General features: G+C 39.7%; 1 protein-coding gene and 1 long non-coding RNA gene across 5 annotated transcripts in view; one reads left to right on the top strand and one right to left on the bottom strand.

Moving 5' to 3' along the window:
• The window catches only part of LOC121731120, a 23,006-nt gene extending 15,868 nt beyond the window's left edge, over positions 1-7,138 (bottom strand). Inside the window, exon 1 of the long non-coding RNA XR_006036194.1 lies at positions 7,127-7,138. This is a non-coding gene — a long non-coding RNA (uncharacterized LOC121731120). The remainder of the gene's footprint in view (positions 1-7,126) is intronic.
• The window catches only part of LOC121731113 (transcription factor RFX3), a 20,301-nt gene extending 5,140 nt beyond the window's left edge, over positions 1-15,161 (top strand). For 2 of the 4 annotated variants that reach the window (XM_042120457.1, XM_042120456.1), the window contains exons 5-16: positions 840-893; positions 5,829-5,913; positions 6,262-6,437; positions 6,960-7,210; positions 8,945-9,111; positions 9,860-10,085; positions 10,418-10,567; positions 10,992-11,144; positions 11,357-11,556; positions 12,178-12,307; positions 12,714-12,892; positions 13,431-15,161. In XM_042120457.1, coding sequence (XP_041976391.1) covers positions 840-893; positions 5,829-5,913; positions 6,262-6,437; positions 6,960-7,210; positions 8,945-9,111; positions 9,860-10,085; positions 10,418-10,567; positions 10,992-11,144; positions 11,357-11,556; positions 12,178-12,307; positions 12,714-12,887 — 1,766 coding nt within the window. In that variant the 3' untranslated portion in view covers positions 12,888-12,892; positions 13,431-15,161. The remainder of the gene's footprint in view (positions 1-839; positions 894-5,828; positions 5,914-6,261; positions 6,438-6,959; positions 7,211-8,944; positions 9,112-9,859; positions 10,086-10,417; positions 10,568-10,991; positions 11,145-11,356; positions 11,557-12,177; positions 12,308-12,713; positions 12,893-13,430) is intronic. The other 2 variants (XM_042120458.1, XM_042120459.1) reach the window with 1 other exon arrangement.

Genomic DNA, 15,161 nt, shown 5'->3' with positions numbered 1-15,161 from the left:
AGCTCAACGCTGGCCACGCTACGCATGCTGTGCACGGGTTACACGGAAGCGTGTACATAGTATTCAAAACTGCTGCGCTACAGTTGTACATAGTCGTGGTCGTGTGCATAGCGTGTGCTGCAGTGGAAACGTTGACCCACGTAGTCAAACTCATAAATCCGTGCGCCGTGGTGGAATAGCGGCTATAAAGAAGTGTATTTTACTCCTATTATACACGGTTATTAAAATTTGAATTATATTTCTTTTTTGTCATTGTAATGTATTTTCCAAAAACATTGTTTTTTTCGGGCTCCAACCTTTTAAGGCTCTACTGCAACTGTTACTGTACTGCTTTGTAATGGGCCCATTATAATAATTATAATAAGAACACCTAATATTACTGGATCACGATGGCACGCAAGTTTTTAGAAAATATATTTTTTAAGTACCATTGAAGAAATTGATTATAGGCAGTTGACAGACCTACGACACTAGATCGGATTATGTCAATCAGCTGGGTTTGACAAAACGCGACCAAATGAGGGTTTTATGTAGCCATGCAGGGCCTATCGTCTCAATTGTCGTATGAAACAGCTATCATATTATGTCACGAAATAGCTTCCACATGTCACGATAGAGCTGTCATATGTCTGTCTGACACGACATTTGACACGAAATACCCTACCGTCCCTCAGCTGGTGGCAAATGCCATATATCGAAACCCCTCATTACATAGGTCCGCCATGTGCCTATGAATCAACTTCTCCGATAGTACATTTTTATTTTTTTTTAGTATTTTCGTATCGAGCACGCTAGTTTATTTGCACATTTTGTTTTACATTGTCGTGATGTGCGCACAGAGCGGGAATGGACGCCGGCGCCGGTCAAGATCGAGCAAGATAGCGACCCGGAAAGCAAGTGTTATTTTATGCCCATTACACACGACGATGTAACTGTACAGTTCTGACGCAGTATCCAGTCTAAGTAGTTCCTGCTTAGACTGGAACTAGGCTACGCAGTAAAAGAGCGAAAAAAAAAACAGTATTTTTATATTCTCTTATTATTATTGAATTACTTCATTATTCATAATTGCTATTCAGAAATAAAATATCTGAATTTTGAATACTTTTTGTGTCGAACAAAACTTCTTTGATGAGTGATTTTTGTAGTTTTCACCAATCAGATGTGAGAACGCGTTTGACGTTGGTTTGACCGTTAATGAAAATGCAATTTTCTAGTTTGACATGAAACGAATTGGTGCCAAGGAAAAAGCTGCATGAATGCTGCATAATTAAAAGCTGAACAAAAGTGTAGCAGTAGGCTTTTCGAAGCTACTTTTACAAGTTTTCACACACATTCTTTTAAATATATTTTTAAAGAAGATAATTTATATAGATTATAGATGGAGAAGACGTGACGTGACGAGTTGCTGCATCTTTTAAATCTATATGATATCAAACTGTGCAGTTTTATCGTTACGTGTGTAACAATACTTATCTATACTAACGGGACGGACATTGTAAATCGTTGCGCTTCTTATGCTTTGCATGTTTGCATCTTTTATGTTAATCAGACTACACGTTGGGCTATAAATTATAATGGACAATCATATGGCGAGATGACAATCGGCAATCGTAGACGAAAATGTCCAGGATTGCCGTCGAACATCCTCAACAGCTTGTCTATAATTCCACCATTATAGCCCAACGAGTATTGCCATTTTATCCCGATTTCACCTGCTGTTGTTAATCGGCTATTCAGAACATAATTCGAACAAAAGAAACTGATATTTTCATTTTAAACATAGTATCAACGATTAAGGCTGCGTTTCCACCAGAGATGAGTTGCGAGGAATGTGTTTTTAAGATCCAATAGAAACGCTGTGCTGGGCGAGGTCACGTCGATGAAGCGATTCTATTGGTTCTCAAAAACACATTCCCCTCAACACATCTCTGGTGGAAACGCAGCCTAACACTAGACGTTGCATTGGTGAATTTGGCTAAAATATTCATGTATCATTTTCGTCCTTTTAAACGAAATATATTTTTGTTTTTGTTAAGTACATCATTATCATCCAATCAAAGCTTAAAAGTTTGGTCTCGACTCCTGTTCTAAATATGGCTTGGTAGCGATATCTACCCATACAATTTCTTATAAGACTATTAATAATGTAAATCGAGTTTTGAAAATTCACACGGTACCATCAGAAGGTATCTTTCAAGAGCTAAAACTAATACTAATAATTGCGCATACGCCGACAAAACAAACTTTCCACTTGCACCAGTATGGGCTAAAGGTTAGTCGTGTATAGAATATCATGTTATCTCTCTCGTTCTTCATATTAATAAAACAGACCTCATGATACTCGCATAAACGATTAGCACTAACCCAAACTGCAGCAAATACCTTAGTAAAATAAAAAATTTGTGAACAAATCACTTACCTCGTGCAGTTTTGCTGTCTTCTTTACTTGTTGTTTTTATATCTGGTATATTTGTACCTATATCTGTCTAAATCTTATTAGTTTTTCACAATGATTTCTCCTTTCTATATCTCTTATTCCACTTATGCTCTCAAAGTGCAAAGGTATAGAAAATATACTTGATAGGATTATTATATTGTGTGCGATATTTTGATGTTTTTCCTTTCAACAATGTGAACACAACATGTTGTGGCGAATCTCGGGAAACCTTTGAGGGTATTTTCTTAGTGTAGGGTCCAAGGGCTGCCTTTGGTGTATGGCCAAGGGCTGACAGATCACCTGCCGTGATATATCAGGTATCTGTGTAATGAGCGAGGATTAGCGCACACCCTTTGTAATAACTACAGGGTGTTTATCAAAAATGTTATAAAAAATTGTAATAAATTGGTTATTACGGCTTCAAAAAAAGAGACGAGATCATAAATAAGTTAGTTTTAATATTATAGTACATTTTGATTAATCTGCTTCTGTCAAAAAAGTTTTCACATGCGTTTTCGTGCGCTTGCGCATATTAACATCATGTTTATATAAGTGAGTTTTTTTTTATAAAAGTATTAACATCACCAATCTTTATTACCTTTCCAAAAATTATGCTGTCTTCTAGAAAAACGACTAAGATTTTTCACCCGCAAAATTAACGGAATAGAATAGAAAACTTTTTATGCACATTACACACACACACAGCAAAAAAAAATTTAAGGAGCTACATAATTTTGTATCGACTGCATTTTCATCCAGGCAACTCAAACTAAAACATGATGTATACTGTCAAAAAAAAAGTTGCAATTGCAAGGGTCCGTTATAATGAAGATAATGCTAGATAATTGCCCCTCCGGATCATCCACCTGAGCGACTCCATAATGTATTGTACACCTGCTTGCCTACCTTTGATGTGACGCGTGCCTTACATCTCCCTTTGTCACGCCCTTTATATAAAACTTTGCGATATTGAAGCTGAAAATCGATAGGGGGTTGTTAATTTAATACGCAATAATTGGAATATATTAATGGGAAGCGCTGGATTATGAAATATGCACCTCCTTATTTGAAAAAAAAAACAATAATTGATTGGTGTCTTTGAGCTTCATTCACAAAAAAATGTTTTTTTTAAACCGCTTAAAATTTTCAAATTTCTAGTTTGAAACAGTCTGGACTCTACCTATACTATATGTATATCTATGTTATTCTTACAGAATTGACTTTGTCTGACATTGAGTCTTTTACTCGTGTGTGGTATTAAATGTGGGAAAATAAATCCATATAATATTATAAAATTAAATGTGAAAGTGTGTGTGGCTATCTGTCTGTTAGCTCTTCACTCCTAAACTGATTTTGATGAAATTCCGTATGCACATGCTTTGAGTTCCGGGAAAGGATATAGGATAGTTTTTATCCCGGAAAAATGTACGATTCCTGCGCGAATTTCATCGCAACGGAGTTGCAGGTGTCATCTAGAAACTATTTTATTCAATGATTGGTGGACTTATCAATAAATTAAAAATGCAGTATGGCGGAAAATCTTATTATGTATATTAGATAAAACCTAAATTTGCTCATAACACTTTTTTCATAATCATTATCGTCTTTTATTTAAGTAAAACTAACTTGGCGATGATTCCGCGTCGTCCTTTTTCACCTGGCAAAGACGGGCGTGAGTGTGAAGAGAGAAGGACGATGTTTGATGTTTTGGGTCAGTAGCCCGCTTAAGACACTTAATAAGAAATTAAATCATAAAAATGCTAAAAATGTTCTCTTGGCTTAAACAAAATTCTTCGAAATACGAATTAATTTTTGCTCTCACAGTTTACTTCGACGCAAAAAGCTGAGAAGGATTATTTATTTTAGACCTATGTCCTATATTAGTTTGACCTCCTAAAACGTTCTAAATCAAGCTTCCATGTTATCGTTGGAATTTAAAAAAAATCTCATAATTACATCAACAATATAACATTACGTATCTGGGATATTTTTGCCTTAAAGCCGTTATATAGCTAACGAATTGGCATATATACTATGTACCAGACGGGTAGACATGTAAAGGGGAAAGTTTATCTCCACGAGTGGGCGTGGCGGTGGGAGGGGTGTGGGGGAACGAGAGGGAAAATGGTAGGCCACCACACCAGTAGAAGCGGCGCTATGTTATGGGATTTGGTGGCGATTTTAACAAAGCCAACTGCTAAATATCAAGACATGTCAAAATAAATCTAAAATGTTCCAGAACATCTTGATGCCTATAAGTACAGATTTTTAGCGCTAGGACAGAATGGTACAATGTAAGCTAAGTTTTTTTTGTAAATGGCATAATGAAATCAAATATGCAACTAAATTCGGCATAATGACTCTTACCCTTGAGTATGTTTAAATTTCTGTGAAATGCTGATTAACATCAGTAAATAGGTATAGTAGGGAGTGCCAAAAATGGTCTGATTTTTATTGATATTTGATACGGTGCTTCTCCATAAGTAATATTCCGTATCTAAGTATGATATCTCCACGTTACGTGTTGATTGAGTGTTGACTGCAAACAGATTCAACGAAATATTATAGGCTGCTAATTTTCACTCTCTACAAAATATATCTCAAGATATAATCACATCACACGATGTAACACCAGCATTAAATCCCCCGTAAACGAGAGGAGACTCCCGTCTCGTTCGCGCCGTCCTGTCCCGGAGTTGCCTGGGAGACGTCGGCCGGCATGGAAGTGCCTCGATACCGAGCGTACTACCCCTGTGAGCATATCCTAGAGAAGTCTTACACTATTTGTTCTAAGGTTGCCCAGAGAAGTCTTATACCATGTGTTCAGATTTTGCTAATGTATCCTACGGGATACGCCCCAGAGAAATCTTATACTAGCGTTGCTAGCGTTAATACAATAATAAGAATTTTAAGGACCAACTTGTAATCATATTTGGTATATAATATATTTAACTTTTTGTGTTCTGATGTTGTTAATTTTTCGGGATTTCTAGTTTATATGTCGTGGTATAAAGTTTTAGAGATACTTTAATAAGGTGGAAAGTGGAAACTCTCGGCAAGCGAATTGTACGGACCGCAGTAGATTGTTTTTTTTAATTCAGAACTGAATTTAAAATAATATTTGGTATCACTATACTTTGGTACTAACAAAATAATTTTGTAGTATATATTTTATCCTAGCTTTTTGCCTGAGTCATATCATAGTTTATATACTTACAGCGCGCCGTCAATAAAGCTTTTCCAAACATCTATTTAACAAACTAACACCACTCGCGTTTCAACTAAAATCGTGCTATCATAATGGGAATCGCTAACGCAACCATCATTTCTACTAATCACTCACGGTTGTGATTAATTTTTTTTATCTAATTGTTTATTCTTTTTTCAGGCGAGGGCGGCACCGGTGTGAACTACCATGTCCAGTATGTGGAGTCCCAGGAAATATACACGCAGCCCGGCCCGCAGCCACAGATGTAAGTTACCTAAATAAGAAAATATTATATTTATAAAGTATCTATAACTTTCTTCCATTAACAAAAGACAGTACAAATCAATGAAGGAAAATAATAAGACTAGATACTGCCAAAACTGAAAGTGCTTGTGGGGATATGCATTTTACTTTTACGGGTTGGAATCTCACTTCTTTGTGAATTATCAAAAGTCTGGAAGCTTGGAAGAAAAGTCAGTTGTAGGTCGATAAAACCATCTGTCATATTTTTCCTATTCATTCGCGTTACCACTTTGGGTCACGCTCAGCCTGCTGGCAGTTTTATATTAAATATTTATTATTAAAATAGTCACTATTTTTTTTATCTACCCAGGGAAACCCTGCGCACGTATCCCGTATACAGCGTGGAGGGGGGTGAGGGGGGTGCGGGCGAGTGGTGCGAGCTGTACGCGGCGCCGGAGCGGCCCGCCTCGCCGGCCTCGCCCGCGCCGACGCGCATGCCGCCCGCCACCGTGCAGTGGCTGCTCGAGCACTACGAGACCGCTGAGGGTGCGTCACCTCGTCGTATATAGCTAGTATCACCGGGGAGACACGTGCCCGGCGTACAGCGTCGAGGGGAGGCTTTAAACCACTATGAGACCATTGAATATGCGTTTGGCGAGTGGATTCAGAGCGGGCGGATACGCAGTGAATACGTCGCCGAAACGTAATTTACACGCAACGTTTATATCGTGCGTTTGTAAAATTTACAAATGAAATAACGCTGCTGTCTCGTGGCGCGTCCGTGACGTATTCGCTGCGTGCGCGTCCCGCTCCGACGCTGCTGGCCAAACGTTGGTACGATAAAGGCCTTACCATATCATATTATAAGTAGGAATGAAGTAGAAATCGAGTAAGCGCGCCGCACATTAGTTTTTGTAATCACCATGTAATGTTATTAAGATTAAAATTTTTGGCCAAGTCTTTGGATGTGTTTCATAGATAACCAACTGTGCAAATAAAGAATTTTAAATTTGAACTAACCCTTATAATCCCGAAAACGGCACACCACTAATCATAACACATTCGCAGGCGTGTCCCTCCCGCGTTCGACGCTCTACGCCCACTACCTGCGTCACTGCGGCGCGCACCGCCTCGAGCCGGTCAACGCGGCGTCGTTTGGCAAACTCATCCGCTCGGTGTTCGTCGGCCTGCGTACTCGTCGCCTGGGCACGCGCGGCAACTCCAAGTACCACTACTACGGGATACGAGCCAAGCCCGCCGCTGACCTGCCGTACAAGCCCGACGCGCCCGCCGAAGACCCGCCCATACAAGATGATAAGGTGCGTACGACATTCATAAGTGCTTTATTTTAACACCTCCATCGTGGGTATCGCAGACAGAATAGATTTTCAATTAATATGCGGCAGCCGGCTGCCGCTTGGGGATTGGTGGATTTTACATATTATGTGTCAACAATGTTCTAAACATCCGCCAGCAGAAATGGTACATTTTAGGTGCAACACTTGCTAAGCATACTTAATGTTAAATTATGACGTCATAATTTTGTATTCATAGGTTTTTTAGATTCATATGTGTTCTTCGTTTTGTATCGTTGTTGTTTGTTGTTTTTATGATCTGCGCTGTATGATTAGCCTTTTAATGTCTCTCTCGCCAATTTCTTTTCTTTACGTTTGGCCATTCGCTAATTTTTATGTTTAATGTTATATGTGGTATTTTTATTTTTTAATACTTATGTCTGTCAGAAATAACTATAATAATAGTTAAAAAAAACTAAAAAAAACACGCTTTTGGCACGCACTAAGCCAATCCGCCATCTTGGATATCCGCCATATTGGATTTAAGTCACGTGACTTATTTTTTTTGGTATTCCTGACAGCAAACCCTTTCATTTGATACGGGATACCATGTGGTGCATTTCAAATAGCCTGCAAGTGGGTCAAATTAAGATTCCAAGATTTTCTTACATACATAATCTTTAGTTACAAGTGAAGCTAATATCCCCTCAACTGTGGACCACGCTCTAGTAGCTCGATGTCAAAAATGCGCGCATCTGTAGACCGCGCTCCTGGAGCTCGATTATCACCTTCGTGTTTTATTTTAACCACAGTATATCGAAAACTATATCTTTACCGCTCTAACTTGCACAAAGTGTACTTAATATAACAAAGACGGGCTATAGTCACTTCTAATGGCTCTAAAACACAATTACGACGATTGCTAGAAGTTTCAAACTTGACCCTTGTCATAAAATCGCGCGCGTACTGACAAGTTTTGTTTTTTGTAAAGCTTGTGGGTTGAAAAAAATGTACGGAGAAGTGTGTTTTTCTTATTGATGAATGGTAAATAATGTTTATTTAAGTAAATTTAATAAAAATATTTTAAATAATTTTTCATTTTTTTATTAAAAGGACAAAAGCCTGGATTTTTTTGTAATTCCGATTTCAAATTTAAATTAATAAGACTGAACATAGCAAAATAGGATTAATATATTTTATTTTATTTTTATTTTTATTTCTCTTATTTTACAGGTATGATATTATTATATTATTGTTGTATTTAGTTTGTTTATAATTTTACTTTTAGTGATTAAACTCTTATTTTACAGAGAAACAAAATTGTTTACTTGTTTTCCTCCATACATCAAAATAATCTTATATTTATTTAGGAAAACTTACAGCTAGAGTAACAAGTAGTTATAAAATAACACAGGAAGGCCAATTACAAGTTTTCACACACATAAAATACGCTAGAGAAGTTAAACAAAGAAACAAACAGCAAACAAAGAACATAATACTTACATAATAATATTGTATATATTATTTTTATTATTTTATATTATTTATATTATTTTTATTATCTGAGCTTAATTCATACAGATTCCAATGACATAGTTATAATATGCATCCCCCTTAAGGAATTTTTGAGTTATCGTCATTTTAACGCGTCACGCGTGAACATCCAGAAGTAGCCCCACAGATGCGCTTTTTTTTTCAAAATGGCCGCCACAGCTGAACACTGTAAAATACAAACGATAAACTTATGATCACAAGCAGGAGGGCCGTGCTGGGTCAGCGGACACTGCGGCTGCGGCGGCGGCGGCGAGCGCGCACAGCGAGTACCTGGGCGCGGTGGTGCCGCCCGACCCGCCCGAGCTCCACATCACAGACCTGCCTGATGATCTGCCGCCGGACTGCCTGCAGATGTTGAGGGATCAGCACCGGTCAGTGCCATTTTACATTGTGAAAGTTGTATAATACTGCAGACTAGAGAGACAGCTGATATAAAAGTTCCTAAAATAGTATGGCCCTTGTAGAATACCTGTGCACAGTGCTGCCTACCTGTCAGCTGGAACCAATTTTAATATTTTATTTCATTGCAAATTGATTTGAGAAGCATACATTTTAATATCACAGACAAATCACTTACAGTATACTGGGTGCAATTGATATACCGTTAGGATAAAATAGCGTACAATTGCTATACATGAAACAGTAAATAAGATGGAATAAGATGCTCTAAACTCTAAAGGTTCTCAGCATTTCAGTGTTGTCTTACAGCCTGTCCAGATGAGGCGTTTTACGCGCGAGTCCATACGCGTGTATCAATTTCTATTGCATCCAGAAACCGCGTATACGCGAGTTACTACGCTGGGAGGGATCCAGCCAGTTACAAACATGGACTCAAAGTTATCACGCTCCATCGTTATCAAATACGTCCACTCGCAACGGACTCGCGCGTAGTACTGGACGCTGGACGCTGCAATGGCACCCAAGTATCTCGACTCGCGCGTCAAACGGGCGAGTCGAGAGGCCCGCTCATTGCGAGTAAGGAAACGCGCGTAGGCATCTGGACGGGATATAATATGTAGCTCTAGTATCTCGGCTACGCGCGAGTGTTAACCGGCGTGTGGACTCACGCGCAAAACGCCTCATCTGAACATGCTCTTAAATATATGCGTGTTCGTGTAGATCGCACGGTGCGGAGTTCCTAGCGGCGGTGGCGGCGCTAGACACGTCGGGCGTGGAGCGGGCGCGGCGCGGGTTCTGGCGACGCGGGCGGCGCGTGCTGTGGCGGCTGGCGGCGCGGCGTGACGTGTGCGCCTGGTTGCGACGCGCCGACCTGCGCCTCTACCAGCGGGCCGTTGATCTGCTCCTGCCTGACGTACTGCGGCCGATACCACCAGCTCTTACTCAGGTTTGTACGCCAGAGTTTGCCAGTTGGGAGTATATTTGGCGTTGTTGCGATATAAGATCGCGCTAACAAAGTCGAGAGGCATCCACTTATGGCATGGTCGGTTAGTGTTTCTGTCTATATATTTGGGATGCGTACAACATAACATTTGAAAAGCAACTTGTAATCAGAATGTTGAAAATAAGCTTACAACTTGTTTATCAATGTTGCTAGTATTTTATACGTTAGCAATCAGTATATTGTGCAACGACCCTGAGCATATTGCTCAGCAAATGTTCTGTTGTGGTTCCCGGCTTAAAGCTATAAATGTAACGTAATGAATGTTCTGTGTGCAGTCGATCCGCAACTTCGCAAAAGGCCTGGAGGCGGCGCTAGCGGCGGGCGGGGCGGGTGCGCCCGCCCGTGCGGCGCGGGCGGCGGCGGCGGCGGCGGGCGCGCTCGCGGCCGCGTTGCGACGGTACACCTCGCTCAACCACCTTGCTCAGGTACGTATTAGGTTTAAGATCGAGCAAAGTGAAAAGTGAGTGTCGTAAAAAATTATATAACGATTGTGTAACAACACACAAAATAGTATTATATAAGTCATATACGTGCTTACGATTTTAGTTAACCACTTACTCTATAAAAAAGGTACATAATTAATTAGCTTAATTTTATTTTCAACCACTTTCAATGGTAGTTCTTTCAGTTGTATTGGTCTGAGTGCCTTGTATTTTGTGATATGCAGGAATACTTAATGTGTTTTTTTTACTTTAAAAAAATTACAACACTTCATAGACTTTTTTCTAGGAATTTCTATTTACTACTACTACTACTACTAATACTAGTTTTTATTCCACTTCTCCCATCTACTTGTTTATTACATTACATAATGTCATGACTAGTAACACAATATGTGTATACGTGCAGGCGGCGCGTGCGGTCCTCAACAACCAGCACCAGATCCAGCAGATGCTGTCTGACCTCAACCGCGTAGACTTCCGCGTCGTCCGCGAGCAGGCCACCTGGGCCTGCGCCGCCGGCAGCGCCGCCGCCGCACACAGACTGGAGGCTGACTTCAAGGTACTACTACAACAGTTGTATAGTTACTATACTGTCTGACCTCAACCGCGAGCAGGCCACCTGGGCCTGATGACGTCATGAGTGACGTTTTTGCCGCGATCATAACAATCGCGGTCGCCAAGTGGAACGCCTGAAAGGATTTGATCGCCAAGTGATTAGTGAAACGCTTGTGTTAAATCGCCTTGTGTTAAATTGTTTTATAACCTTCACAGTCTTCATTCGCCGCAACTCTCGGTCGCGGTCTGGGTCTCGAGGCGTGGGCGGCGTGGCTCGAGGGTTGCGTGCGCGCCGCACTCGCGCCGCACGAGCCCGCCCCGCCCGCACGCTCCGAGCGCTACGTGCCGCGCGCGCGACGATTGCTGCTAGACTGGTCCTTCTACTCCTCGCTTGTTATACGCGAGCTCACTCTTAGGTGGGTAGTTTTTTTATTATTTAGAGGAAAAATTTAAAGACTTGCGGTCTGGGTTTGGAGAAGTGGCTTGAGTGCGCGCGGCACAACACGCTCCTAGTGCAACGTGACGCGTGCAAGACGACTGCTGCTACTGGTCATCCTACTGCTCGCATGTCATACGCGAGCAGACGCTGGAGGTTACTTTTTTATAATAGGAAAGGTGAGTAATAACTAATAAGTAAGTATTAATTATTCTTAGATGACCCATTTTTTTCGAAATATTTGCACGTTGAGATGTATCCGGTAAAACATGAGTGCTATAAGCTATTTCGCATTGTATTATATTATTGTCTATACCATGTTTTTTGCGAAAACATGGTATAGACTTTATTTTGTTATTGGTTCCATCCATAGTTATTAATATTATAAATGCGAAAGTGTGTGTCCGTCTGTCTGTTACCTCTTCACGCCAAAACCACTGAACCGATTTTGCTGAAATTTGAAATGGAGATACTTTGAGTTCCGGAAAAGGACATAGGATAATTTTTATCCCGGAAAATGAACGGTTCCCACGCGATGAACTAATTTTGGCGCAATGGAGTTGCGGGCGTCATCTTGTTGTTAATAATTTGTTTCTTTCAGGTCGGCGGCGTCGTTCGGCTCGTTCCACCTGATCCGTCTGCTGTACGACGAGTACGTGTCGTTCCTCATCGAGCGCCGCGTCGCCGCGCACGACCGCCGCGCCCCCATCGCCGTCATGCGCCGCGACGAGGTGAGCGCGACTGTACCCATGCTGTACACGACTGTACCGTCGCTGTACGTGACTGTAACGACGCAGTACCGCCGCTGTACGCGACTGTACCCCCACTGTACGCAACTGTACCGACGCGCGATGGTGTACGCGACTGTACCGCTGGTGTACGCGACTGTACCTCCACTGTTCGCGACTGTACTGCTGCTGTACCGTTGCTGTGCCCCATTGTACCGCTGCTGTGCCCAGTTATCTAATATTATCTTTTGGCTGGGTTTGACGTAACGAAACAAAAAGGTCCGCCATCTGACTAGGCATTTTGTTGAACGGACGTGAAGTCAATGCACATTGCACTCCTTAAGTTTTTAAATTAGCTAGCTAGTGTGGGGTGCTTTATAATTGTATACCAACTCATAAACCGTTATAGGACGACGAAGAAGGCGAGGGGGAGTGCGGGTCGGGTGGTGACGGCGAGGGGGGAGAAGGGGGAGAGGGGGAGGCGGATGGCGCTGATGGGGAGTGCGACGAGCCCGAAGACGAATGGGACTGGGGCGACGACGACGACGAGCCAGACCTCAAACGCGCGCGCCTCGACGACTAGCCCTCGTAAGTATAATGTATTGTAAAAAAATAATAAAAAACGTGAGCGAAAGAACCAGATAACTAACATTTTATAACATAAGGACAAGACTAATTTTTTCCCTTATTGAATTTGAACAAATCTTGTAATTTACCTACTTCATCATCTGGCTAATATATCTGGTTACATTATAATTCAATTTTTTCCGACTCAAACCTAAAGACTCAATTTATCAAAAAAAAAAAAAAAACTGCGAATTTTTAACTGAACTACTTACCTGCCTCTTGTGTGGTGAGTGTGAGTGGTCACGTCTTCTGTTGTATATAAAATTTCTGACAGACTGCAGCTGATATTGTGGAATATCTGCTTGCAGACGTCTGTTTTTACTTGCTTTTGCGGTAAACAATGTGTCCCGACACCGGTATCAGATCCTTGAATGTCATGATGTATGGCATATTTTATGGACAAATTGGCTCTCTTTTTTCTCTCTCTCACGGTTGAAAATGGCAGACGTTATATTATCCTACTTAAACATTATTTGTTTACAATTATTTTTATTTACAGGTGCGTCGAGTTGTATTACGTCATACAGAACATGTGATACAATGGACTAAAGTGTTAGCTGATAGTAGCCATACGTAATCGTACATAATCATAAGTTTTATGATATACGTGTCACTATTATTCCTAGCGTAACGAAAAGAGATAGACATACATTCACGTCTTGTATATCTTGTCTAAATAACGAGCGTAGATTTTGAAGTCAAACTATCAATGTTCATTGGCGTACAAGTCAAAATTATACACCTCGTAAAACAATGTCTTTTAATGCACTAATATTTGAATGTTAGTTACAAATTAGAATTACTATATTACTATAACTTCATATTTTTGTAAGCGAGTCAACTATACTCTATTGTATGTAGAATGTGTTGGTGTTTACATAATGGAATATATAATATTATATATTCCAAACGTCTAGTCCGGCGAAGCGAGTCTGTAAATATTTGCCATAAAGTTGCAACTTGTGTTTGGTTGTGATTATTACATGTAAGGCTTTGTAAAATACGCTATACATAATACCTGTGACAAGTACACTGTCATCTTCAAAGAAAATAGACGCACACACACTTTCCGTTCTGATTGAACATAACACGCGTAGATGTAAACAAAAATCGACCTAATAGACGTGCCATTGTATATCTTTATGGCACGGTAAATAAGTGAATTTATGTTGTAGACGTAGCTATAAAACTTAAGTATTTAGAGTTGGTTCGAAGCACTTTCAAGAAATTGTTGTAATATGTACACTAAGTACTGCTCAATAACAATAAAAACCACAATTATTATTTTATAGCTAAAAGTATTAAGAGTACAAATAGGCAGAACGTTTCTCTGTTTAAATTTTTTTCTTGCAGCTTTTGTCTTCATTATTTATGTTATGTGAAATATAAACTTTAAATTTGCGAAAGCTCAATTTGTAATTTTAGGTGTTAAGTATTTAGATACGATCGCATCTTGGGAAAAATATGAAAAATGCTGGCAAACTTATCAGAATTCAATTTCGGTAAGAAAATTTTGTATTTTGGTTTGTAAAAGAATTCTGAATAATTTTGCCAGCTGTAAAATTTATATTATGCATCTCTACTTCGTCCTACAAAGTGTAATATATTTTTTAGTCGTAAAAGGCAGGTACATTATGAACTTTGTCAAAACAGAGTTGTAGTGACATACCAAAGAAAATAGCTTATATTCTTAAATTTATTTAGTGCACACTGCATATCACCTTAGTTGTTAAGATAAAATATATTTTTAATTACTTCCATTTGAATATAGGATGCACAAATATTCTTGAATGTGTCTGGAAACACAAAATTCTAAGTTTGGAAAAATTGTACTTATGTGTAAAAAATAATTATAATAGTATTTTCCCTTTTACTATCTTAAGAAGTAGAGGGCGCTTCTCTACATTCTAATTTCTAGTATACACTACATTGGTGAAGTCTATGGCTAAGCTCAAAAATATAAATTTTGCTGGCTTACTTGGACATTTTGGCTATATTTTTCAGCCCAAATGCAATGGGTTTTAGTTATATATGCTGAATTTAGACTTCGACTGGAGATATTTCTTATTAAATTTTATGTCTAACTAGTCTTATATTTAGAGGACTACTGTTGTAAGCAAATCCTAAATCTGTCAAAGAAAGTCAAGTCTAAATTACACTATAGTAAGTTATCGGTAGCTTGTTATATTTGTTAAGGGCTTGTTTTACCACTTCCTGATAAAGCTATTCA

Source organism: Aricia agestis, chromosome 10 (genome assembly GCF_905147365.1).
Source record: "Aricia agestis chromosome 10, ilAriAges1.1, whole genome shotgun sequence".
NCBI classification, from domain to species: Eukaryota; Metazoa; Arthropoda; class Insecta; order Lepidoptera; family Lycaenidae; genus Aricia; species Aricia agestis.
The sequence above is the reverse complement of the archived record's forward strand: the minus strand, read 5'-3'. Positions and strand labels throughout refer to the sequence as shown.